The sequence below is a fragment of the Maylandia zebra genome, linkage group LG13 (assembly GCF_041146795.1).
Source record: "Maylandia zebra isolate NMK-2024a linkage group LG13, Mzebra_GT3a, whole genome shotgun sequence".
Lineage (NCBI taxonomy): Eukaryota > Metazoa > Chordata > Actinopteri > Cichliformes > Cichlidae > Maylandia > Maylandia zebra.
In genome coordinates, this window is record NC_135179.1 from 2,187,547 (window position 1) to 2,215,145 (window position 27,599).

General features: G+C 45.7%; 1 protein-coding gene and 1 non-coding gene across 3 annotated transcripts in view; one reads left to right on the forward strand and one right to left on the reverse strand.

Moving 5' to 3' along the window:
- The window catches only part of usp54a (ubiquitin specific peptidase 54a), a 36,073-nt gene extending 26,493 nt beyond the window's left edge, over positions 1 to 9,580 (reverse strand). The window contains exons 1-2 of one of the 2 annotated variants that reach the window (XM_076891392.1): positions 9,322 to 9,580; positions 42 to 709 (exon numbers count right to left, since the gene is read on the reverse strand). In XM_076891392.1, the coding sequence (XP_076747507.1) occupies positions 42 to 224 (183 nt within the window). In that variant the 5' untranslated portion in view covers positions 225 to 709; positions 9,322 to 9,580. The remainder of the gene's footprint in view (positions 1 to 41; positions 710 to 9,321) is intronic. The other variant, XM_076891391.1, reaches the window with a different exon arrangement.
- Positions 9,581 to 16,659: 7,079 nt separating this feature from the next.
- On the forward strand, positions 16,660 to 16,733 carry trnat-agu (transfer RNA threonine (anticodon AGU)). Its single transcript has one exon. It is a non-coding gene; the product is annotated as a tRNA-Thr (tRNA).
- The last annotated feature ends 10,866 nt before the right edge of the window (positions 16,734 to 27,599 follow it).

The window sequence follows — 27,599 nt, forward strand, 5'->3', positions numbered from 1 at the left end:
GCCTGAAAGCTGGGGCCAAAGGTCAGAGTGTGAGGCGGTACCTGCAGAGCGCTGTTCAGGAAGCAGCTGTTCTGTCCCGGCTCGTTGCTCAGCCCTTTGCTGGGAGCGATGGACGTCGTGGTGCGAGGTGTCAGGATTCCCTGCGTCCCAGCCCCACCTCCTCCTCCTCCGCTGACACCACTTCCACTGCTGTCTGATGCAAAGTAGTTCCTCTTCCACGACATATTCCCAGTTTGTTCTCGTCTTCGCTCCCTGTAGGGATCAACTTCCTGTCGCGTATTCTCGCTTCAGTGCAGATTGATCCATTTCCTCCAGCCAAGAGGGAGGCAGAGATAAAAATATCCAGAAACGAAGAACGTGAAGTCAAACAGGAACGTTAGCATCCAATAAAATGTAAAAAAACAATAAATCGTCTGAACGTTTGACATGTATCAGTTATCTAAAATTTCTCACTTCGGTATTTCAGGGAATAAAAGGCTTCACATTCTTAATGAGCATCTGTTTACAGGCTGAATATTCCACACGCACAATTCCCAGTATTCCCAAAACCCTCTGCTGTGTAATCGCAGGATTCCTGCCCTTCTATCCACCCTTCAAACATCAGCAAGAGCAGGTCATCCTCATCGCCGTGGCCACGGGGCTGAGGTCGGACACACACTCAGGTCAGAGGTCAGAGGTCGAGTGCAGGCAGCCAATCGGAACATACCTGCTGGAGAGAAAGAGGACAGGGAGGCTTTAGAGGAGGACTTTATTTACCGTCGCGCTCGTTCATGCTCTGCCTGACTCCCCCATCCTCACACACACCCAACCTTTTGCTCATCAAACGCAGAGACAAACGTCTCTGATATTCTGTGTGGACCGATTGAGCCTGGAAGGATGAAGAAACTGAAATGTCCCGAGAGCAGCGCCCAGCTCCAACACATCAACACAAAGGGTGCTGTAAAGCAGTTCGAGGTGCTGCGACGTCCCCAAAGCTCACAGGAAGTATTTCACCACAACAGAAACCTGTAAAACTTTGTGTGCATCCATCGCCTCGACCCCTGATACCAAACCCTGCTTTATTCTGCAGCTCCATTTGATGAGCTTGTGAGCGTGCGTTTGATTCCATTAGACGTTAACACTTAAATCTAAATGACAGTAAAACACTTCCTGCTGTTTAAAGCCCAGCAGGGCCTCAGCGGACGTGTAACACCCTCCGGATTTAAAACACGTGCACGGTTACTGATGACATCAGCAGAAGCGCAGCAGGGCCCGAGCTGTGTGCAAACTGCAGGAGCAGAGACATGAAGGTGTGCTGGGTAATGACAGGCTGCAAGGCTGCCATTACTCTGTAATAACTGGCCTGTGAAGCTCCTCTAAGACCCCAGACTGAGATAATGTTAGGCCTGTGCAGTGCAGATGCTGTAATGAGGAATCCTCCTCCTCACTGCAGTCACCCCCTCTCCACTCCTGCCCACACCTCCCTCGCTCACTCTCGGTATTGTTCCCCCACGCAAGATTAAGACAGACGCAGATGTGAAGATATACAGATGTTAGAAAACCAGACATGAGACACAGAAAGAGGTGGAGCCAGGTCGATAAGGGAAACGGGCTCAGATTTGGGCCTAATGACCTTTAACACCACCCTGTCCAGACTGGAGCTTTGATTCTGATCATGTCCTCATTGGTTAAACCAGACCCAGGCTTCACCTTTGACCTTTGAGCCTGAAAATGAGCTGCTGTGCTGCCTCAGGCGGGGTTCAGTTTGCTCAGACCTCAAAGGCGTAGATCTGTGAGTCGGCGTCTAGGAGGCCGTTTCCTCTCCTACGCAGCGCTCTTGTGAAACAGATGTGCCACAGCCAGGCGGGTTCGCACATTTGATCATTAACTGTCAGACTCGATGGGCGTTCCGGCGGGCGGAGCGATGCTCCTGAAGCGTTTCCCTCTTTAGCCTCGGCTGTTTCCATGCAAACTGCCCACTAAAGCCAAACACTCACACAGGTTATGAGTCACATGGTGTGCATGTTCAACAGCTCACTGAGCTCAGCACGCGCTCGCCAGCACGCGCTCGCCAGCACGCCTCACACGACCAGCACCACCTGCACCAACCTCCTGGTTCGAAGGATCAATGCAAAGGTTTGGAGCAGGGTTTGGGTTAGGAAAGGGTTACACAACGCAGTGCCTTCTGAAGTGGTGTGTGTCCGTGTGTGTGTGTGTGTGCCTGTGTGTGCGTGCATGTGGTAATCTGCAGGTCAGAGCAGAGGGAGGTGAGGAGGGATTAGCCTGATCAGATGCGTCTGTCTGGTCAGGATTACGCCGTCTGTCTGCGGGTGTTTCTGTGCAGGACCGAGTCTCCGTGTGGACACTTTTCCAAAGGAGCCATGACAGGTTCAGAACTGAGACCGGTTTCATAAAGTCCAACTGAGCACAGACTCAGGCGGGCGTTTGAATTCACCTCGCTGAGGTCAGAGGTGTTCTCTGTCTGGCTGTAAGCCCGAGGGTTAGAGGGTTAGAGTGAAGCAAACAGCGTGGGCTGCATCATCAACAAACCACTGCTGTGATTTCTGCCTTACAACACGTACAGCTTTGTTTATGATCTAAGAGGGTTCAAATGATTTTAGCGTGGTGAGTGCAAACTAACAGCCTGGATCATTCGACTGCCTCTGCGGCAGTGAAATGTCATTTAAAGGAAAAGAATAAGAGCAAAAGGCAGGCTGAGAGGCAGCGAGGAACTCATGGAGCTCAAGTGAAACTCGAGTGAAACTCCGAACGACTCGCCTCACTTCCTGCGCAGAAAACTAAAATGTGACGAGGACCAAACGACACGTTCATGCTGCACGATCTCTAATCCGGTTCTCCCAAACCTGCTGCATGGCAAATACATACAGCAGGTAAACCAGCAGGTGGCACTACAGCTATTATTCAATCCAAGACATTTTTCTCAATGAAAGCGGCTCCAGTGCACTGAGACACACCGAGGCACTGAGGGTCGCTGCGCTGTGGACATCCAGGCTGCAGTTCCTCTAACGTCCATCGGAGGCTCCAGCCTGTGAGTCAGTGAGGGACACAAGTTTGAGTTATCTGATAAATCCTGAGCTGAGGCCGACTAGTGAGGTCTTTGTCAGACACAATTCTTTTCTCAGGCTTAAAAATAATGAAGTGGGCAGAGCTCCGGGCCTACAGGTGATGACAGAGTGATTAATGAAAACTCCAAAGCTGACCAGCAAACAGGTGAAACAAAGAAAACCAATCGTATCGCCCGCTCTAACACTTTTAGGGTGTTTGGGTTTTTACCTGTAGACTAACTTCCTGTTAGCGATTAGTGGTAGCACAGGTTGGAGGTCATTTCCTCTCCCGGTGAGCGCCGAGGCTGATTTAGTGTAAAACTGGTTATGTAACAAAACGGCAGTCTGTCGCAGAGGCTTTACAGCCACACACAGACACACACACAGCGATATAATCACCTCTAATTCAGCAGGCTGGCTCGGTGCTGCCTGTGTGCAGGCTGACCGCGGCTGCACTGGGAGCACTGGGCAGAGTGGGGGTGCTGGGATAAAGCCGGGGGGTTGGGGTGGGGGGGGGGCATCGATTTGATTCGGTCCGTGAGCTCACGCCTTGTTTTCAGACTCGCAGCTCCTCATCAGCGAGCAAAAACAACCAAACCCAGGTTTTTTGGTCTCTGAGACTCTTTAAAAACGATTCACCAAATAAACAAAGACCACAATGAAGTTAAGAAACGAACGATGACGTAAATATAAAAACAATAAGCCTCAAACAATGAGCTGTTTGAGGCTCATTTCAACTTATTAACCTAAAGTCATTTTAAATCTGCTTATACTTATTATGCCAAACATTACATACAATAATACATACAATACAGCTATGTTCTTGTCATTTGATATTTTAATGATTTTAATGCTCATTTTTAATATAAAGTACCATAAAAATAATTGACATGCAGTAACTAGTCGATTTATCATTAAGGCTGCCACAAACGATTATTTTGATAGTCGACTAATCAGATCATCATCCATTGGACGTATAATGAACAGCTTATTGCACCAGCAGCATCTGCTCTTATATAACTATCATTAGCTTACAGCTTTAAGTGTGTAAGGTCTGTGCTAACTAAAAATAAAGACAAGATGATCGTTTATTAAATTTAAATGAAATTTGCAGATTGTTTCGGTGAAGTTTAATAAACTCCTTGCTATCTAAAATATAACAGGACACTGGAGTAAATTCTGGAGCATCTCACACTTCTGATAATCAGTTGTCTGCTTGACGTTTATTCAGCTGTGTAAAAACTATAACTTTAATCTCAGACAAACCGATTTACTCAGGAACAAATAAAACACTGAAAAAAGCCAAACAATAACATTTTAAGTTATCTAAGTGACTCATATATCATGTTTAACCTGAGTAGTGAAAGACGGCGGTGGGTTTGAAAACGATTTGCCGGGAGTCCGGTGTTCTCACGGCTCTAGTGACCCTTGACCCCAGCTAGCTATCGAGCTAGTGGGTAACAGACGTCTCCGAAAACGTTGGAGCGCTTTTGAAAATATGCGGTGTCCTGATAAACTGAGCAGATATTTGAGGTTTACACAGCTACATTCTCGCCTGAAAATATGTTAAACGTTTATTTTGTGACCCAGAAAGAATAATAAGAGTAACATTAAAACTAACTAGCTGCCGCCATTGTTGGAAACTGAGCTGGGCCGCGCTATGAATTCTGGGACACAGCTTCTTCTTCTTCGGGTTTAACGGCAGCTGGCATCCTTGTACATGCAGTGCTGCCATCTTCTGTTTCAGTCCGTTATTACACTCTTAAATCCTGCTACTTATTCCTGCGTCTTTCAGGATCTTACAAAGCTTCAAACGACGCGTCGACTATTAAATCAGTCGTCGACGATTTTGATAGTCGACTAATCGTGGCAGCCCTATTTATCATAGTTGGAATTAAATAATAATAATGATAATAAATAAGCACTAAAAGTTTGTTCTTGAGCTTATTTGATTTTTTAAATGCGATTTATTTTGTCCGCTTCGGTGCTCTGTAGACGGCCTCAGACACAGGCTGTTCCCTTTGCTGTGCCTGGATCTTTGCCCACAGGATGAATCTAATAAACGCTCTGTGATGTTTTCCGGCAGCTGGAACAAATCGATTGAAGCTCGATTCATGTAAAGTGCAGATTCTCGGGTCCTGCGGGACTCCCTGGAGCCTCCGCTCAACATTTATTCATCAAATTAAAGTCAATACTTGTAAAAATGAAACGTGCCAGATGCAGAAAACACTCAATAATGAGGAGGTGACGGACGGCGGTGAGAAGAGGAGGAGGACGCGGTTTCTTTAAAGGCGTTTAACGGCAGCCGAGCTTAGATCTGTGCAGATCCCCGCTAAGACGCTCTCCGGGCAGACCCGGCGTCGCTGACCTGCTTGGCAGCTCGTCTGGAGGAAGATTTGGGGACTAATGACTAAAAAGGAGAGCTCATGAATATACAGCTGTCCTTCAGCGCCGCCACGGCCCCAAAATAACTCGGAGAATTTGGGAATGTGGAGCACTTCAATCACTTAATTCCACTCAGTGAAAGGAGGAATTAGCTTTTTGTCGTCTCCCCCGTGAGGCTCTCAGACGAGCCGAGGACGACGGCCTCAGCAGCTCTCAGAGTGGCTGCTTTTTAAACACCAGCAGCAGAAGAAAAGACGCCTGCTGTCACTCCCATGAATTCAAGTCATGTTTTATTCACAATCGGTCCAAAAAATGATGTTTACATGTTGTAATGTCTGCAGGTTTGGCAGCAGAGTGATGCAGACGATGATGTACATCAGCTGCATTAGTGAGTCAGTGCAGGCGTGTGGCTAACGTTAGCAGTGTTTCCTGATTTTAAAGTTGATTAAGAGTAATGCGTCGATGCAACTTGATGAAAACACAGATTATTGTCTGTGATGAAAAGAATCCTGTTTCAGTCGAGGGAACCAGAGCGGCACCGATCCGGTGTCTCACAGATGTTTCAGCCAATCACAGGAAGTGAAACACCAGCATTAACCTGTAACTGAACTACGCTGTGGACACGTGACTGCTCACTGCACCATCTTGTGGTGCAAAGTGGTATCACACCAAAGTACAGCACGGCCCTTTGTCCACACTTCGGCTGACATCACTGCGGCACAATGCAGACATTTTCCTTTCTGCTCACTTTGGAAGGTTTTTAACTATTTTTAAAGACACATATTTAAAATAAGCAGCCCTAACGACGCCAGCGTTCTCATTTAGCCTGTCATTAGCAACCTGCCAAACTTTGCTGAGACCTGTGAGAGCTTCAGAGGTCACGAGTGGGGTTCTCGCAGACCCACGCTTCCTGCTGGAGAATATTTACAGCTCGTCTCAGGCTTTGAGTTCATTTTAATGATTAAAATCACAGATTTATCATTTTCTTTCAGTTTGTTCATCATTTCCAGGAAGCGCGTCGTAACGCTGGTATTGAAACGTGCGGTACAAATAGAGCTGGGCGATATGAGATTTTTTCATATCACGATGTGTTTTTTTCATTTCAGGCGATAACGATATCTATCACGATATCAGCCAAATAACTATATTTGTAAGATTTAAATGTGCCGTTGCTCACAAGTAAAATGTGAAATAATCAGCAGCTTGTTTTTATTTAAATATTTATTTCCCATAATAAGTTCAACAGGGTAGATGTACTTAAGGAACATGAGACTTTTTCAGCTAAATAAAGGCAAATATTGCAAACTACACAAGTTTCAAAATAGAACAAACGAAACAGACCAAACTGTCAATTCCACTTAGAAACAAAATATTAATTCTAAAAATAAATCTTAGTTTGTTTTACAGAAGAACAGACAAAACTGACTAACTTTTGTCAATATCAAATAAACTGAGAACTAAAAGGAAATTCTCAATCTCTCCTTGTTGTATAGCTGAGCTTTTCAAACAGTTTTAACAGTTACTTTAGTCTGACAAAAGCCGAATGACGAATTAGCGCTTCCAGTCAGAGACTGAGGCTACGTCCGCACGTACACGGGTATTTTTGAAAACGGAGATTTTCCGTTTTCGTTTTAAAAAATAATCCCGTCCACACATAAAGGCAGAAATGAAGGAAAACGCTGCTATGAACATGCCAAAGCAGCAGGTGGCGCTAGATTCCTAACCGTGCCGAAATGTTGGCCAATCAGAAGTCTAGAAGCCTCGGTGGGAAAAAGTAAACAAAGCTGGGGCATAGAAGCAGAACAGAGTCGTATGTGTGGAGGGACAGTAACTGTGTGTATATGTAAGCATTTAAACACTGCAGAGAGTAGAATTAACAGTATTGTAGAAATTCATTTCACCGAAACAATAACGTGGCGCACAGTGTGACGCATGCACCAGTTTATTGTATTTCCAGACTTGCTTTCGGCACAATTTACAGTGCACGCTACTCTGTTTTTTGTCAGACTTGAAATAGCCGAAATACCTTCACACTACGGAGCTTCTCTGGCTCTTCCGTTCGACAATCTCTCCGGCATTGGAACCATCATCTGTTTTCTCTTCGGTCACGCTCGGTTGATTTTTCTAGTCGGCACACTCATTTCCTCCATTACCCGCTGGCTGCTTCCCAAACAAACACACGTGCGGCTTGGCACTTGTGCTGTACGTAACAAGTCACGTGACGTGACACTGCGGCTGTGATTGGTTCGGCTCTGCGCTACTTAATTTAGATTGGCTGACCTTTTTTTTTTTTTTTTTTTTGTAAGAGGACAAGAGCGGCGAGGTCTATCGCGATAGCTTAATTTCTCTATCGAGTAAAAGTTATATCGCGATACATATCGTTATCGTTCTATCGCCCAGCTCTAGGTACAAACAAACTTTATTATCACTGTTATTATCTGTTTGTGTCTGAGCTGGAAAATCGTTTTACTGCACGTCTGACGTGTTCTTCATTCCCTGATCAAAAATCTACAGATTTCAAGTCTGAATATTTTCCAACAACACTTTCCAACTTTAGAAGCTGTTACACAGATACGACAATAACAGCTCCACGGTTAATTATTCTCTCAGCTCTCACTCACGTGTCTTATCTGCAGTCCGGTGTTGGGATGTCAGCCTCAGATGTAACGATCAGTGATTATGATGATGATGCTGCTGCTCTGGTTTCACTTCAGAAACAGGACTTTAAAGCTTCTAACTCACAAACTTTTTCCCATCACACCCTCTTCTCTCAAAGTATTGTTCTAATTTTCACTCTCCACATTCCTCACAGCAGCAGCAGCTCCATCAGTTCAGTGAATCAACAGTAAATCATCCAGACTGGGAGGAGGTCTTCCTCCTCCTCCTCCTGTTCTTTCAGCACATTATTTTCCCATGAATACTGCTGAATAATGTTCTTTAATTTAAACCTCAGTGGCCGCCCCGGCACACTACATAACTCACATTTCCTGCAGGACAGTGAGAGCTGCTGCACCTCCTAAACTTCCCTGAGAGGTGGAGATGCTTCAGCCTGATGGAGCTGCAGTGAAACCAGACCTACAGGTTGTTTTACTCCGATTAAACCTGCTTCTGTTCACGATGATTCATTAAACCACAATCGGTGACCACCCATGTGTGGAACATGAGAGCAGCTAGTTTTGTAGTTTTTGGCTCTGAAATCTCATTTGTTACACGAAAATCTAAGAAACCACTCGTTCCATCGCATTTTGTCGCACCGCGCCAAACTCCTTTTAAAAATATGGCACTTTAATGTTTCTTTGCTTGCTAAGCACAGCACACAAGGTAAATAATATTAAAGAAATGCCGTTTTAGAAATCGGGAACAGCGCTTTAATTCGGCTGGTTCAGTTCCAGCCCACACTTACATTTCATAACCAAACAGATCTCTTTAAAAGTCCCAGCCTGTTGTTCCCGGTGATGAAGAGCAGCAAGGATCCACGGATGGAGTTGGGATCGATGACATAAAGATGAGGACCGGTGTGTACGCGGTGTGTGAGTGACCCCGACACACGGAGTCGGGATCAAACCCGAAACGTGCGCAGAAGCAGCGTAGCAGTGCGGCGGAAAACCCGCAGTTTTTAACCGGAGTCCGGCGCGCCGCCGGGGCTACATTACATCACTTCTAGCAAACTTCACGGGAGAACAATGAGGGCGAAGCAGCTTCGGCGGGCCGGGCTGACCCGGGCACAGCCTCCAGCTGCCAGCACGGACTCCGGCCGGACGGGGAGCCCGGCAGCGCCAGCGGGTCCCGGTTGTGCCCGGTACCGACAGCCTGGTGACACTGCTGCGTTTCGAGGCTCGAGCTGAACACGCAGGCGAGAAAGCGGAAACACGGAGGCATGAAAGGAGCTCACCTGTGGCCGGAGCAGCGAGGCAGAGCCCGGGGGAAGGCGGCCGGCGTGTCCGGGGAAGGAGCGGCGGCGGAGGTTATTGTGTTTGAAGCGGCAGGACGGAGGGGGAGGGGTTACTACCTGCAGCATGGGGCGCGAGCACCAGCGCGTGCGCCGGTGCGATGGTGTGTGAGCACGTGAGCGCGTGCGTGCGTATGAGACGGAGGCTTCCGAGGACTGCTGCTGCTCCTCAGGGTGATTCAAGTAAAAGTCAAGCAAAGGTCCTTTACTGAACCGGGAAAAACACCGGAACTAAGCTCCGTTGGTCACGCTCATGTGTGTTACACCTGCAGTAAAACACGTCACAAAGTGTGCACGCTCAGCCGCTGAGCCAGCATTACCTGTATATAAAAGATGGACATTTTTGCTGCCAAGACAGAAGAGCTCTGTTAGGACGAGAGGGTGGAGTTACAGACACTGATAGGTCTGTGGTACGGTGACCTCACAGCAGCCATGTTATTGGTCACACAGGCTGTATCCCAATTCAGGGTCTGCAGCCTTAAAGGCCGCATTTTAAGGCCGATTACGTCACCGCGACGCAACAAAGGCTGTCCCAATCCAAAGGAAATGCGGCCCTCAAATGCGTCCTTCATCTCCCTGAATTTTAAGGACGTGGTGGTGTAGACTTCGTGGCCCAACATATCCCAGAATGCATAGCGCGGCGGTGGGTGTGGATAATTTTGCCGAAAAAAAACGGCGGATGAGGGGCGCCTGAAGAGTGAACTTTAAGTACTGAATATTATGTCACTTATTGATGTGCAAATGTTTAATAACGAAGAACATTAAAACATTACTGTTGGCCACATGTCGGCAAAGTCATGTGACATTAGTGACGTTTGTGCTAACTTGGTTTTAAAGCCTTTACTTTCAAATATACGCCGTTCAATAGCTGAGCTTAATCTTACAGAGAATGATCAAAGCTCATGTAGAAACAAACACATGAACAAAAGATTTTCTCCTTCATTTCTGTCAAACACAGCTGTATGACACGTTTCCAGCTGTTAGTATCATGGTTGCTAGGCAACCTGGGCAGTGCAACGGAGGCTAGACCGTCCCATTTCACAAGCCTCGCACTTCCGGCCTTAGCGGTCTTTAAGTACGCGGCCCTTGAGGATCGTTGAGGCTGCAGACCCTGAATTGGGATACAGCCATTATGTCATTAAAAAGGCTCCATCAGCACAAACACAAAGCTAGCAGCTACAGCTGTCTGTGTCACCATCCACTTGTCAGTCACAGAGGCCACGCCTCTAATAGTCATTTGTCTCTGCGTCCTGAAACGAACCCCTGATAAACTGTTAGTCTCCGTTCTCCACTATGTAAAACTGTGTCATCTGCATATAGAGGTACTCTCCTTCTCTACGTTCCTCTTCGACTTCCTCTTATCGCGTAACAAAACTTTAATATAGCTGTAATTAAGGTGGAAATGATCATTTGTGTATCAGACTGTAAACATTTCTCATGTGAAGTTTTAACATGAGTCTATGGGGGCTGACTCATGCTGGAGCCTCTGCTGGACACTAGAGGAACTGCAGCTTTTGGGACTAGAGCACTGATGCTTTAAAGTTATCGTTTCGCCCCCCAAACGTCCTCGAGTGTGTATATCTAACATTTTTTCTCCCTCACTCTCACTAAGTAACATGCAAGCAGCTTGTATAATGACGTTTGTTCTGAAGTATGCTTTTACAGTAAATCTCTGGTACCACCCGTTTCTTTGATCCAACATGTAAGAGCGGCTAAGGGACATTTGTTGTGTTTTTAAAAAATGATGAATGTTTTTGTGCTAAATGTGTCCTAACACTGGACCCTTTAGGGTATATTTAAAGTAAACACATGGATTTACTGTGAGATTAGGTGAATTCAGTATGATCACATTTAAATAAAGTCATGAGCTTATCAGCACAGTTGTATCTGAAAACAAGTGACTAATCTGGGAGTGTGATGGTGAAAATAAAGACCTGCAAGCTGACTGTGCAGCACGCAGCAGTGCTGAAGTCATCAGTGTGTGTGTGTGTGTGAGGCTCTATCGACGAGGTTATTGATCACATTCGGAGCACAGGAGGACACTTTGGGCTCAGCTCTGACTGCAGGAGCTGCACAGGGCTCATGATGCGCACGTTTAAACCATCATTCATGGTTTTAATAAGTAAAAGTCCTTTCTGTTCCTTGAGTCGGCACACACACTGACATGGACAGATGAAGAAAACGTGGGGCCCGGGCACAGCCATAGCAACCCCCCCACACATACACACACCCCACCTATCTGTGAGAATACAGAGTTAAGACCTTCACTGGAAAGGGCATAAAACAACTTGTTCTTATTTTTGTCCATTTTTAGTGAAGTTAAAAATCTTCGGTTCCTAATGAATTTGGAGAAACGGAAAAAAGAAAGAACCAGAAAACACATTAAAATGCTGCCCCCTGGTGGTGAAAAAGCAGAGGGTTCTTACCAAACTGCAGCTGGAGATGATTTTAATGACACATTTACTGCTGTAGCTTTGTCTATAACAATCCAGCATCATAGATATTCAGTGATGTCAAACATAAGGCCCGGGGCCCAGAACTGGTCCTGCACAGACCCCTATGTGGCCCACTGGGCAGTTTTGGAAAATATGAAGCATGGCACAGATTTTGGGCTTGTAACTGAGAGCTCCACCGTGGCTGTTCACACTTCATGACCAAAGTAATGAAGGAGCAGAAAAATCAGTCAAATAAATGAGAGAAAAATCCTGTTTTTGATTTTCGACTGTGCGTTGCTCACCGTGGCCCACATCTCAACAGATTTAGATTTTTTTATTTGCTAAATATGATAACACAGCAAATAGATTAAAACTGGATTTTCCACAGTTTGTTATATTTTCAGCCTGACTTTTATACTGAAAGGGTCACTCCCAGACCTCATACAGCTGCTCACATGGAAACAAATGAAACCGCAGCAAAACAAAATTAATTTATGGTTTTTATGTCACAGAGAAAATTGAAGCTGAGTGACTTTATGAGTGGAAACAGCTGCAGTCCAGAAACAACAGCAGCAGCACTCGATGAACCCCAGGGAACACCGGCCCAGAGAAACGATGCTCATAGAACACAGTCATTAAAGAATCGTTTAATATCAGAACGTAAAGACTTGTTTCTCCTTGCAGAGGATCTGCTGCAGCCACGGTAAAAACAGGAGGAGGGCCGAGCAGTAAGTCCACGCTGTTTAATGAAATAACAGGAGCAGCTCGGCTCATGTTTGGGTGGAGAACACGTCTGAACCGCAGTGCAGCCTCAAACATTCCTCTGCTGGGAGGAATCCGCCTGGCTCTCGTTAAACTGGGCTGAACCGGAGCGCAGCAGCAGACGCTTCACGCTCACTCGCTCGTTTGTTTGCTTCTGACTTTTTAATTAAAAGCAGACGATGTCAGTGTGAACGTGCCAAAAGACTCTCCGCTGCCTCTCTTTCTTTCTTCTGCAGTTTCTATTCTTTAAAGTATTAAAGAGACTCTCGGGAAAGTGGAAGCACCTTAAAGCTGCAGTCTTTTTGATGGCCAGCAGGGGGCGATCTCTGAGCTCGCTCAACTCTTTAATCTCGATTCACGTCTGACTGAATCAAGTTAGGAGGAGGGTGGTTTTCCACCCAGAGGGAGGCAGAGTGAGCGGTACAGAGGTCAAAGGTCACAGCACACAGACAACAGTGGTTAGAGGGAGTGTGTGGTTAAAGTGGACAGACGCCATGTTTTTACTGTCAAATGTGAGAGCTGGGCCTTTAAACCGCGAACATGTAAAATCTGTGAATCTTCTAACGCAGCTGTTCACAGGAGTAATTAACAGCTCTCACCAATCAGATCGCTGCATTCAGCAACAAGAGTGCTCAGAATGCATCCTGGTACTTAATCACTGGCACTTTTCTGAACCAGCCTTTCTGACAAACAACCTCAACATAAACCGACTAAATCAGATCAGACACAGGCTGTGTCAGCCGATGTTTTACTTCAGAGGTGCAAAGCATGACGACTGTGAGCTCAGGACTCACAGTTTAAATCACAGCGTGGGGGAACAGCCAGGCTGATCTCAGATCTGAGTCTAACTGCACTGACGGGATATTTCCACTGGTGGAAACTGTCCAGCCTGTTTCTGAAGCTCCTGCTGAGATGTTCCACTGCTGAGTGACGCTTATCGCCACCAGCTGTGTTTATCCACGCCAAAAAAAGGCACAGTGTCCTCCGAGGGCTGCCACATCAGTCTAAAGTTATCTTCTCGTTCCTGTGTTTCACTGTCCTGCTACAGGCGGTAACAAGTGTCAGTGACCAGGTTTCAGCTCATTTACACACAGCATGTTCATCAGAGAGCGCTGGCACAGATTTATACTGTTTCTGTTTGAGCCTGAGAGCTTCAGCAACAACGTCAAAGAAAAGATGAGAACAAAGGATGGAAATCTGAAAACAGAGCACACACGATGGGGTCCAACATGGGACAAGGCTGTAAAGTTTTATTGGTTTAACAGCCTGAAGTGTGTGCCTACAGGGCTGGAAAAGCTGCAGTTCCTCTAACATCCAGCAGAGGCAGCAGTGAGCTAGTGGTCATAGACTCCCATGTTAAAACTTTCCAGCAGAAATAAACATGTTTACAGCCTGATACACAAACTGTTTGATCCCTGTAGATACTTTCACCTGTATTTTATTTTACTCAAGTTTTTAAATTGGATTAAGGCTTAAAGTTTGCAATGTTATGGGGCGTGGCCACTATGACTGACAGGTAGATGGTGACACAAGCTGTATCCAAATTCAGAGGCTGCGTCCTCCTCAGGACCCGGCCTTCGCGTTCTACGTGGGCCGGGTCCTTTGAAGACTGAGAAGGCCGGAAGCGTGAGGCTGTGAAATGGGACAGTCTAGCCTTCAGATCTGCATCAGCGCTGTCTCTGTGGAGTTTAATAAACTCGGCCGTCTGCTCCGTGCTATCTAAAATATAACAGGACACTGGAGTAAACTCTCGACCGTCTCACACTTCTGATGATCAATCAGCTGTCTGTTTGACGTTTATTCAGCTGTGTGAAAACTAGAACTTTAATCTCAGCCAAACCGATTTACTCAGGAACAAATCAAACACTGAAAAGTTATCCAAGTGACTTATATATCATGGTGTCTGACAACGATGTGCCGGGAGTTCGCTGTTCTCGCCCCGGTCAGCTATTGAGCTGGTGGGTAACAGACGTCTCTGAAAACGTCGGAGCGCTTTTGCAAATATGTGATGTCTTGACAAACCGAGCAGATATTTGAGGTTTACACAGCTACATTCTCGCCTGAAAATGTCTTAAAACTTTATTTTGTGACCCAGAAAGAATAATAAGAGTAATATTAAAACTAAGTAGCTGCCGCCATTGTTGGAAACAGGAATTGAGTTGCGCTATGAATTCTGGGATATGGTGGGCCACGAGGAATACAACCGACCCATCCTTCAAGTCTGGGGAAAAGGAGGACACATTTGTCGGCTGCATGTGGAGGCGTCTATGAATTTGAACAGCCTTCGCCGCGTTGCTGTGATGTAATCGGCCTACAAATGTGGCCTCAGGAGGACGCAGCCTTTAAAAACACACACACAGACCTATCAGAGGTTTGTTCCTATGCAGTTTGGGTGTTTTGACCTTCACTTGGCTTTTCCTCGAATGACCCTGACGAGAAGCCAGCTACACAAACTGTTTCGGCCTCTACAGATAATTTCTTGCTTCACGGGAGGACACAGGAAGGAGCCATTCTGCTTTTGACGTTTTACAGTGTCTCAGCTTTTTGGGAAAACGCAGTTGTGAGTTCAGCCACCTGTTCACTCATTTCAGAGTTTAATATTCATGCAAACACCACTTTATATTCACCAGAAAATAAGCTCATTTTTTCATGCATCACTGCTGCAAAAATCTCCACTGCCTGCAGAATGAGACGTCTAATGTGACGTTCTGCAGTTCACAAACAAGCCAGTTTGTTTATTTCCTGTGGTTTCCTCATGCCGGCGTGCTACTGTTGGACCGCGGGCGCCATCCAACGTGTTTTCAAACACTGTGAGTCACTTCCATCGCCTCACACACTGCAATCTGACAACAACCATCCCTCCCCGAATCTGAGATGATGAACAAAGCGCTCGCTGAAGTGAGAAAGATTCCAGCATAAAGAGTCTGCGCACGCACACAGACACACACACACGCACACACGCACACACACACATGCGCGCACACACACACACACACACACACACAGCAGCTGCTTGTGTTTACTGGGCCACAGAACAGCTTCAACAATCACAGTCACTCCAACACTTGTCTCTGCAGGAGAAGTCAGGACTGCTCTTTGCTAGCAAACTTCTGCAGCGTAGCTGGGGTTGGTACGGTGGCCCTGAGAGGTCAAATACACTACAGCCTAACAACACAACACAATGCAAATAGAAATGAAGCCCACAGAAGTTTTAAAAAGTCAGGAAACAAAACAGAAACAAAGGAAGTGTTTTTGGGAGGCAGAAAAGTGACAGAACAGCTAACAGTGAACAGTATATAAGTTATGATATGAAAACACACATTACTGCATCCTTTCCTCCCTCACAGCACCAGTGGAAGCCACTGGTTCATCACAGACACACTTAAAGGAAGCATGGGATGCTTCTTTTAAGTGTCTCCTGGGTTCAAATCCCAGCAGTGCCTTACCTCCCTACCAATGCTATTACATTTCATTAATGAGTGCTGATGGCGGGAAGCATTGGGCGTTATGCTTTCTCTCCTTCGTTTCCAAGAAGAGGACACAATGAAGATTTAGACATGCCCAAGACATCAATATTGGGTGAACAACCCTCAGAAGCTCCACTAGCGGTTTAATGCCTGGGACCCTCCAGCATTTGTTCTAGAACTGAAGAAGCTTCTCGGATCGGGTGCAAAGAAGTTTTTAAAGCTCTCAAGAGTACCGTGAGGTGGATAACTGAGGACATACAAAGACTTTCCTAACTGCATGATGGATGCAGATGTGACACCACGCTGCTATCACCTTGTTGCAGATGCATCCATCATGCAGTTGATGCAGATGGTTTCAAATGGAGAGCCCAAAGGCACTGCTTGGACTTGAACCCAGAGCTCCTGTTGACCAGCTCAGCCACAGCGCCTCCTTGAGGCTTCAGGGCTCCTTCTGAAGGTGGGTGGAGGTGCTGTGGTTCTGTCGGTGGCTATCAGGGTCAGCATTGAATCACAGTCTGAACCACTGCTAGAACTTTTCACAGACTTTATGGAAACCTCCAGCTTCACCCAGGTGCTGCACGATGATGGAACATGTCTGAAAGCCAACCACAGCAGGAGGCGCTGTGGCTTAGCTGGTCAAAGCACCTGTCTAGTAAACAGGAGATCCTGGGTTCAAGTCCCAGCAGTGCCTTGCAATTCTTGGTACCATTACATTAAAGTTTGCTGAAGGTGCTGTGGTTCAAGTTTTTCTTGTTTCATTTGTAAGAAGAGGAGAGGTTAGACATCAGTGCAAAGGCACTGCTGGGATTTGAACCCTAGCAGGTGTTTTAACCAGCTAAGCAAAACTCTCTAAATATAAAGAAGAGGAGAGGGGGAAGGCAGTGAGAGAGAAGGAGAGGCGAGAGTCGGGATTCGTTTCCTTCTCTTAGCTGATCTGAAAATGCTTTCATAACATTCATAAATGCTGCAATACAACAACAGGCATGACTGAAACTGAACACGAGCTGGTCCCGTTAACCAAGCTCATAAGGCAACATCTGGATTAAAAGCAGATGTTCTTCCAGATTATGTTATGGAGCAGCAAACACACTGCTGACAAACTTTTAGATGATGTCGGTCACACTTCCTCTGCTAAAGAAGGTAATAAAGGAAGCACTGAAGCGCCTTTCCTTAGAATTTGGGGAGTTCAAACAGCTGCAGATGCTTCAGGATCAAGTCACTCACTCAGGAACTTTGCTAAGAAAAACTCGCCTACACTCTGTAAGCAGACATCATCCCACGAGGAGTTCGGAGTGATGGCTACAGCTCCCTCAGGTGTCGCCACCGTCGTATCGTAAAACACACGGGATAAGTTTCCAACTTTGGAAGTTCTCACAACCTCACCTGGAAAACTACACCCATGTATTTTCTGCCACCTTCACTGCACCTTTTATTGTCCTTTTATTTCAATTTGATTATTTTTAAATGACTTTCTCACTTTATTAGAAAGTGGTGAAGAGTTAAAACTATACTCGCTGAAGCTGTAGAAGAACAATAATCCATGATCAGTAAACTGCAGTTTGATTCATTATTGCACGATACACACAGGTGAGTCAATAAAGTTTCACATAAAAACAGCACCAGTCAAACCTGCTAAACATTAACCTGCCTGTCATGTGACACCACGCTGCTATCACCTTGTTTTCATTTCACTATGACTACTTCCTGCATGACCTCAGCCTCCACTGCTCTGCATCGCTACTGTTTACTCTCACAATCATACGATGGTGACACGCACACACAGCCAGGGGCAACTGTGCGTCATCGAGTACTTTGTGTTGACAGACTGTTAGTCGCCTGTTTGCTCTCAGGTGTTTCTGCCACACACTGACACCTGTAGCAGCGATCTCTCACAGTTAGACAGCGGTGAGCCGACCTGCAGCAGGAAGCTGAAGCCAAAGTGATGATTGAACCGACGAAAAGTTGCAGAAATTTGAAGGCCAGAAGCATGCCATTAATATGAACTGCATGATTAAAGCAGTGCGATTCTTAGAAATGATGCACTTGGACCCAACATATATTCAGAATTTGCTGCTAGAGAATTTGTTCTTACGAACCAATCATCATCAGGCTAGTCCTCAGGGAAGGAAAGACCGAAGTGATTTGGATATCCATAAAGTCGTCTCACGTTTCAAATGGATTCTTCTATAAATATATTGTTCCTCAAAGTGGTTAAAACAGTGATGCAAAATAATACTAAAGTGATGGACGACACTCCTGCAAATTCATAAAAGAAACGGGTATTTAACCTGTGGTGGGGTTCTCAGCTTGGGGATGGTCCCGAGAGTCACTGCTCAACCCTGTCATGTGAGCTGTTAAGACTGATTCTTTTGAAGAGCTGAAATGTCTTTGAGACCCTAACAATGCAGTGAGATGATCCTTTGTGCCAGACGGATTACCGTAAAGGCTCCATTCAGTTTAAAAAACGTGCAGCTGATTATTACATTTTCAGCAACACAAACTAGTCGAACACCATTTGGAGGAACTTTGCTGCTCCTCTCAGTGCTGAGAGGATTATCAGTAACGAGCCACAATGTTGGACAAACTGTGTAATTACACCATTTCTAAATGATCCCAGGCGTACTCTTCTCACCATGACACTCTGATTACACCTGATGGTCTGTCACCCTGTAAACCGAAGAACTACAGCTACATAAACCTGACTGTAGTTTGGCTGTAAACCCTGTTCAGAGTTTTTGCGGTGGTGAGGGGGCGTGGGGGGGACAGATGTGTTAGCAGATAGTGAGCCAAAGCATGCAAAACACCAAAGGAGCTCAGGACTAAGCTGGAGTTCCACAGTGAAGCTTTAAAGTAAAATCAGGTGAAATTTGAATGGAGTTTGGTGTGATCAGGGTGTCTCATTCAGTCTCTCACCTTAACACAGCAGCATTCAGATGCTCTCCTCCTGCTTCTTGGCTGGGTCTCCTTCCTCGCACCTCCTCAGGGAGACAAACAGGAGCGATGGTCGCAGCTCTTCACCTCCTCCTTTGTCTCCCTCCACGCTCAGCAGCCGTCTCCCAGGTGACTCAGCCAGAGAATGACATCATCCCTGTCAGCACACACACCTGTTTCCTCAAAAGCACCACCTCCCTCTGCCTCCACACACCTCCTCCCCCTGCACCCATGCACTTCCTGGATCTCTTAAAGGGACAGCATCCCTCTGGAGCAACAGGTGAGCCTCCCTGCTGCAGTAACATCCGGCTGCGCTGGAGTCATCAGTCACACATATTGATCTGTGATATTGATATTCTGTGTCTGCTGAAGGCCTCCTCTCCTCTGTGTTTGCTCTGATGCAGCGCTGATGTCAGAGGACGACCGCAGAAGAAGAAACTCAAGCTACTTTTAAATCATGATTAGACAAGGTGTGCCACCTGCTGGTGCAGAAGTCTGGGGACTTGAATCAGATTTCAAACAACTCTGGATTAAAACATGACTTTAAAAACATCATTTTAAGATTGGTAGCTCATTTCCACTCTGTAACAACAGCTGGAAAATCTGTCAGATGATGGTGAGAGTCATTAGCCACACAAGGAGAAATCCTGGAACAGTGTGACTCATCCAGGAGGTCACAGAAGAACCAGGAACAGTATCTAAAGCCCCGCAGGCCTCACTCGGCTCAGTTCAGGTCAGAGGTCATGAGTCAACAATAAGCAAGAGGCGGGGCAAAAATGGCCTCTGTGGGAAAGTCCGAGGAAAAAAACCACTGCTGACCAACTAAACCACAAAGGCTCGTCTCACAAACATCTGGATGATCCCCGAGAGTTCTGGGAAATATTCTGAGGACTGATGAGACAGAAGCTGAACTTTCTGGAAGGTTTGAGTCACATCTGCGTCAGACTAACAGCGTTTCAAGATCCCAGCAGCAGGCAGACGCGGTGGTGGAGGTGTGATGGTCTGGGCTGCTCTGCTGTGACTGAGGGAGCCACGAGTTCTGCTCTCTACCAGAAAACCCTGAAGGAGGATGTCCGCCTATCCCTTGGAGTTCTGAAGCTCAAGAGCACTCAGGCAGCAGGACAATGATGCAAACACAGCAGCAAGTCCACCTCTGATTGGCTCAGGAAGAGTAAACTAAGGTTTTGGAGCGTCGAGTCAAAGTCTGTTCTTAAATCGCTGAGGTGCTTCAGCGTGACCTCAAACAGCCGTTCGTGCTGGAAAACCCTCCAATGTGTCTGAATCCAAACAGTCCTGTGAACAAGGGCGGAGCTAAACTTCCTCCACAGCACTGTTAGAGAAAAGTGGCCATCGTGGCCATATCTGTAACACGCCGCTGTGCCTTGTGCAGCAATAGTGGAGATGAGCTTTGAACAGGTCTTGGTGATCTCCAGTGAGGGAGGAACTCTGGTACTGGTCCTGAACTGGTCTGAGAGTCGGAGGGCAAAGTTTCCAGTTTCTGTCGAATCAACAACTACAGGGAGTAAATTTAGAAACCAGTCAACGTTCTTCATTTACCAGTGTGTGTGTGTGTGTTTCACTGCTGTTTGTCTCGTCTCTGACGTGCAGATGCTGTTGGCTTATCCTCGTCTTCCTCTTGCTGCGCCCACGGGTGGTGACGTCAACATTTGAGAAGAAGAATAAAAATGGATGTGATGAAAAGATGAAGTGGCTCAGCCTGCTGTGGTGAGGTGTTTCTGCTGAGCGTTGCAGATGTCACAGCTAATCCTGGAGCATCAGGACAGCCGTCAGGATGCTCTCGCTGAAGTGTGGCTGCGCAGACGGCAGCTCCTCTAAACCACACTGAGAGTAAGGCTACGTTCACACTGCAGGCCAAAGCGCATCAAATCTGACTTCTTTGACCCTCTGTGACCCATATCCGATCATGATATGACAGTTTCAACAGCACAAATCCGATCTGGGTCACTTTCGTATGTGGTCCTGAACAGTGTTGGTCAAGTTACTTGAAAAAAGTAATCAGTAATTAATTACTGATTACTCCCCCCAAAAAGTAATCCCGTTACTTTACTGATTACTTATTTTCAAAAGTAATTAATTACTTAGTTACTTAGTTACTTTTTAAAAACACGATTTACAACCTGAAGAGGTGATAAAGTGATAGATCTTTCAGCCCAATTCTACTTTTTCTACATAATCCATCATACAAAATGTAATCAAATGGAAAAGTCTCTTTTTTTAACTTGTTTTATCAGTTTTAATCTTTTAACTTTATGCATCAAACAAAAATTTAATTATATGCAACATTCTCTGACTTGAATAAATTAGTTTAACATTTAAACCTATTTTCTACACATTCCAGCACATAAAATAAAATATTTTTTGTGTTTTCACTCACTCTTTCAAATAGATGCAAGTAAAACACAGCAGAAAATAAATAAAGTCAAAGACTCAGCGGTCCTTTTGCTCTATTTTCACCTGTAAAGCAGGAGCAGGGTAGGCGGAGGGTTACCCTGGTGTAGGTGTGCTGCGGTCAGTTGAAGAATCCGCGCGAGTGTCTCTGTGAGTTTCCCATCACGTCGTAGCTACTCGGTGCTTGTTTGGAAGTTTAGGGGTTTTTTCGCTGTAAAAAGAAGTTTTCTTCCCACGCACGATGGACGCTAATGTTTTTGTCACTTTTTATGGAATCAAACTCAAAGTAAGGTCAGTACTTCCACGCTTTAAACGCTGCACGCTCATACTCTCTCCCGCACTCGATATATGATCCATTGTTGATCTGCACACAGCTGTTGTCACCAACGTCGCACTCGCTTACGTCACTGTCATGAGACATTCTCGCAAAAAAAATCACGGTTTTAGTAACGCAGTAACGCAGCGTTCCTACGGGAAAGTAACGGTAATCTAATTACCGATTTTGCAATAGTAATCCCTTACTTTACTCGTTACTTGAAAAAAGTAATCAGATTACAGTAACGCGTTACAAGTAACGCGTTACTGCCCATCTCTGGTCCTGAATCCGATACATATCCGATGTTTTAGAAAGCGACTGCTGTTTGATGGTCATGTCGCATTAAATCCGTCTTTTACGTCACTGACACAAGACGGACGGCAATTATCAGCGCCAGAGAATACAAATGAGAAAGCATGGCGGCGGAAACTGGAGACGGAGCGAGTCAATGGACAGAAACTGAGGTCAGATTTTATTTGTAGTGTGAACAACCAGACAAAAAAAATCGGCATTAAGACCTGCAGTGAGAGGAAACCAAGGAGCAACAACAAAGCAAAGCAAACCTGTTTCAGTTTTACACCATCAGAGCAATGACACCTGGACATGTGTACAGTTTTAGAGTTAATGTTAGGAGGAGATGGAGGCAGATGATTCGCTGGAGACCCCTAAAGGAAGCACCCAAAGTGTGCCAACCCTGACCCAGCAGCCAAACTACAAAAACACCAACATCACAAGAACCAGGACCAGGACGGATCAGATAGACGGACATACAGAGGTTAAATATCAGAGAGAAACCTTTCGTTGTTTCGTGTCTTTCACATAGAAAAAACTGCAACTGAACCAATATGTGTCGCCATAAACCATGTGACAGCATTCAGTCTGCTCATTGGTCAGATATGTGTAAGGGTAGGGGTAACAAAAGTAATTACAGGAAGAAGGTGCTGCACTCTGGCCCAGTGGATAACACAGAGAGTTTACGTTCATCTTACAGCTAGCTGCTAGCTACCCAGCTAGGTAACCTGCTGCATCCCAGAATGCAACACATACCTGGCTTTGTGGAGGTGTTTAGCTCAAACCTGGCACCTGCCAGCCTGCTCAGCTCTGTGGGGTTCATGAGGACTGAGACCGGTATCACCTGAGTGTGATTCCACCAGACTAAACAGGTGAGAAAGCGTCCTCTGGCTTTCAGTCTCAGGTGGAATTGTTGGGCTGGCTCTGCCGTGGGCGGAGTCTTCTATCTCTGAATGGAGTAAACAAGTTCCTGGCATTTTAAGGCAGGATGGATTTCAGATCGTCCTTGCCAATAGGGTGGTAATCAGGTCCTCTTTGTTACCTGTGGTCCTGTACCCCAGTTTGTCTTTCATCTCTTGTTAATTGGAGAGTGTCCCTGACAGTTGGTGTGGCAGCCCATCATCGCAGTGTTGGCTGTTCGAGTTGGACCAATGCATCCAAAGCAGCCAAATATCCTGGATTCCCCACAGCTTTTTTTGACTTTCCATAATTAATCTATCAAATCTGGCCATTTTTGTCTGAGTCTTTCCAAACCCCGATCATTTCTGAACCTTTTTTTATCATATTGGTCTGCTGATTCTACTCGTGTAGGTTTTACATCCCGGTGACCACGGAAAATACCAAAGATCTGCTGTTCTTTCTCTCTGTCTCTCACATGGGAAGAAGAAACCAATTACTGAAATATGCAAATGTAGGAAGCAGGTAATTATGATTTTCTCGCTAATTTTATATTTGTGATCAAACACTGGCAAGAAGCAAGAAACACAGACGTGAAACCTGATCACATGACCCATCTAACACACCCCCTTTAACCAGATCGCATCACTGTGAGTCAAAAGTGAGAAATCTGGGATATAAACCAGAAAGATGCACAATAACAAAAACAACCCCAAAGAGACGAGGAAGCTGAGTGTGTGCCACTCCTCCTCCTCCTCCTCCCAGCAGGCTTCTCTGTGATGAGACTCTACAGCAGGAACTAAAACCAGCAGAAAAACAATTACATCATAGTGTAATGATGTAACACACACACACACACACACACACACACACACACACACACACACACACACACACACACACTCATCTAACAACAGCTTATTTCTGCCCCGTCTCCCATAGCGACCAGACTGCTTTCTGTCGCCACGGTGATAGAGCTGTAGCTCAGGACCACAGCTGATGGAAACAAGAGATTGTGGAGACTACATATACAGAGAGGCTACCGACAGAAACACCATCACCTTCAGGAGGTCAGAGGTCACACAGAGGTTACAGAATGAGCCCATTTTGAAATTATATTTCTAAAAACACAGGTAACAGATGTGATGCTGTTTCTGAAACGTCAACGAGCTGACATCAGCTAAAACTGACCGATAACGTGACACTTAGTCTAGAGCAGCTTTGTAGCTAATAATGCTATAACAACACACACACACACACACACACACACACACACACACACACACACACACACACACACACACACACACACACACACTCCACCACCACTAACGGTAACAGAGGTTGACAGCAGCTAACAGAGACTAACAGAGAAAAAATGTCACGGTCGATAGCAGGGCCTCAAACACAGTTTATTTACAACACCAGCGCAGAATATATACAGTGAGGGGAAAATCCAGGGTTCCAAAGGTCCAAGAGGAAGCTCTCTCACACTCGTTCTCGTCTTCACGCCCAAACTCACACACGTTCGCACAGCAGGAAGGTCCCGAAGGAAAACTATCACACAGGAGAGGGAAATTACTCACAAGTCACAAAACAGTCTAAGGAGCTCTAAGGAGCTTGGAAAGAAAAGCATCTGGACTTCTTTAAAGAAGTCCAGATGCTTTTCTTTCCAAGCTCCTTAGCCTACAGTGACCTGGATGACTGAGAACCTTCACAGACAAGTCACAAAACACTTAAGCAAAGATTCACAGGAGCTGAGAGGATCACTAACGTGTCTCGCACAATCATCCATCCAGCGACGAGAGGATCTGCATCCCAGCCTCAAATAGCAAATAGGGGACAGGTAATGACAGCTAATCATGAGTGGGAGTGTGGGCCAAGAGGAGTGTGTCGGCTGGGCAGACACGGGGACCACGATACAAAATCAGCAGCACTAAAGACAGCATATCCTCAACGGCTCACCTCAGCTCAACAATTTCTTTTATCTGTACTGCATCCTGTCTCCTAAATGGCATATAACCGCTCTGGGATTTTCGATTACTATTATTGTCATTTTATATTATTGTTTTGTTTACTTTTATCCTGTTGCTAAACTAATAAAGAATTTGAATTGAATTGAATCAGTATGCCTGTCATCGATCATAAGTGAGCTGACTCACTGACTTGTATCAGACTCCTTTCACAGAGTTTTACAGCTGAGGTAAACAGAGGCCTGACATATTTCCACATTTAGAGTAAAACTCTGGGGGTGAGGTAGGAATCCAGATCTGTCTTGGCTGACTAAAACGTACTTGTCCTATAGCACCTGAGGATTGTGCTCCTGATCTGGAAGGGGTAAGAAAACTTGACTGCAATCTCCAATGTACTGACATCTAGTGGTGAAATTTTACACACTGTAACCTTAAATACACAGCACAGATGAAGGTGGTGAGTTGCAAAAAAGGACAGCTCCGCCCCCTTTGGAGGAAGCAAAGGTAGTCTGGACACGTCTCCATCAAAGAGGAAAGAAAAAAAATGAAGAGAGAGTAAAAGAAAAAAGGTGAAGAAACCCCAAGCCTGCCATGTCCAAACAGGTAGAACAGAAAGCCTAGAAAAATTCAATTTTGGATAGAAATTGATTTCATGGATAACATGATATGTTATACATGTGTCATAGCGCCTCAGTTTTTACTAATTCCACACTGTCTTCTACTCTTCAATCTGGCTATAGAGCCACTCATTCTGGAATGATGGCGCCTGTGTTCGGCCTTGCCGCTGCTGGCTGCAGTTTCCCTCGCTCTGCTACACTGCTGTTTCTGACTGCCCTGCTCTCCTTTTTCATCTCTGATGTATTGCCTGCCTTAGTCTGTGATCGTCTGACACTACTCTCTATTCGCTCCTCTATGGTGGACCTGGATATCTCTTCTTCCCACAATGGCTTCATCCCCCCCTCTGTTGCCAGTGTCTGGATTTTTGACAGCACCCTTTTGGATCCACGCAAATCACAGAGGAGGAGAGGTGAAAGAGCAGGTGTCCAGCTGAAATTTAGACTGCTCTTCAGACGAGGATTAGCGGGTAAGCGACGTCGAGGATTTCTGGTCACCTGTGCTCAGACTGCTTGTTCGGAGGAGAATTTGTCTTCCCTGTCCCTGCTGGATTTTGCAAGGCCTGGACTTACGAGATCGTGTTACCTTAGGAGTGGTCATCCAGGCTTTCCGGTTATATACTATGATCGTCACGGATCGAACTCGCAGATTCTACGTCCCCTAAAACGGGTCAGTGTCAGTATTTGTTTGACTTATTCCAGGTTGAGCATGGTGCTTCTCAATGCCTGATCTATGACAAATAAAAGGTTCTTGTTGGACGACTTTCCGTGTCATGGCACAGTGAGTTGACGCGTTTGGTGGCTGCTCCCCACAATCTGGATAGAAAAACACCGAAACTCGCTAACAGACAATTCAGCTGAGCAAGGCGAATGCAGTTGGTGAGGAATAAGGCAAAGGGAACTCAAAATGCCAAGGGGACAGGACAAAGCCACTTCCTCCCCAAAAACAAATGCTAACAACGCAACAGGACAAGCCAACATGAGCTCCGATATCATAGCTAGTGACTCGGCTGGTGAGCTACTAAAAGCTATCGAATCATTGAAATCAGAAATGAAACAAGATAACGAAAGGCTGACAAAAGACATCAATCCAACATGAATATAAACTAAAATGGAACTCAAATAAGATCAAATATTTAGGTGTCTATCTAACCAGTGAATTAAGCACATTATACGAGGCAAATTATGTAAAGAGTAGCAATGCAATTCAAAAACATTTGAGTAAATGGGCTCCACTTGTCATGGACCTCAGCTCAAGAATAGAGGTAATAAAAATGAATGTGCTTCCCCGACTACTGTACCTATTCACTTAATTGCCAGCAGTGTTGGGACTAACGCATTATTAAGTAACGCGTTACAGTAACTACGTTATTATTGTGGTAACGAGCACGGTAACTAGTTATTATGCCAAAACCGGGAACGCGTTACTCGCTACTGGGATTTAGATAGGCTCGTTATTCGTTACTTCGTGTGGTGGCTATCACGGAGCTTCCACAGATTCAGTAACATTAGCAAGTGGTGGAGGCAGCAGGTGGATGAAGGAAAAGGGAGGCAAGAGGAGAGACCCGAAGAGGCCGCTGGTCCGAGTGTCAGGTGAACTGAACTTCAGGTAAGAAGTTATGACCTGCAGTCCATCTGGGTCAGATATGAACCAAGTTTAGGTGGAGTTTATTTTCGTTATGCTGACTTTTTCGTACTGCGTGCTAGCTAGCATGACGGAGTTTCTATACAGCTGGGTGGTGCTAATTTACTGATGTTGAACTTTATTTTGTTCATAAGGTTAATTATTAGAGTTGCCAACCGTCCCGTAAAAAACGGAATCGTCTCGTATTCAGAGAAAATATTACGCGTTTGGTATTGAGGTGAAAAGAAATACAGTTTGTCCCGGACTTCAGCTACAATGAAAAAGACACAAAGCTGGAGTTACTCTGTGTTTACGATGCACAGCTGCCTCTTCTCCTCTCATCCTCTCCCCTCCCTCTCCTGTTTCTACTTCAATCATGAAACTGATCAATGATCAGCTGATCGTCTCTCTTGTTTGTTTATCACTTTGCGCCAGAAAGAGGAAACCAGCTGATGTCGCGCTAAACAACAGCAGCACGTTTAAGCTTGATCAGCTGTTGTTA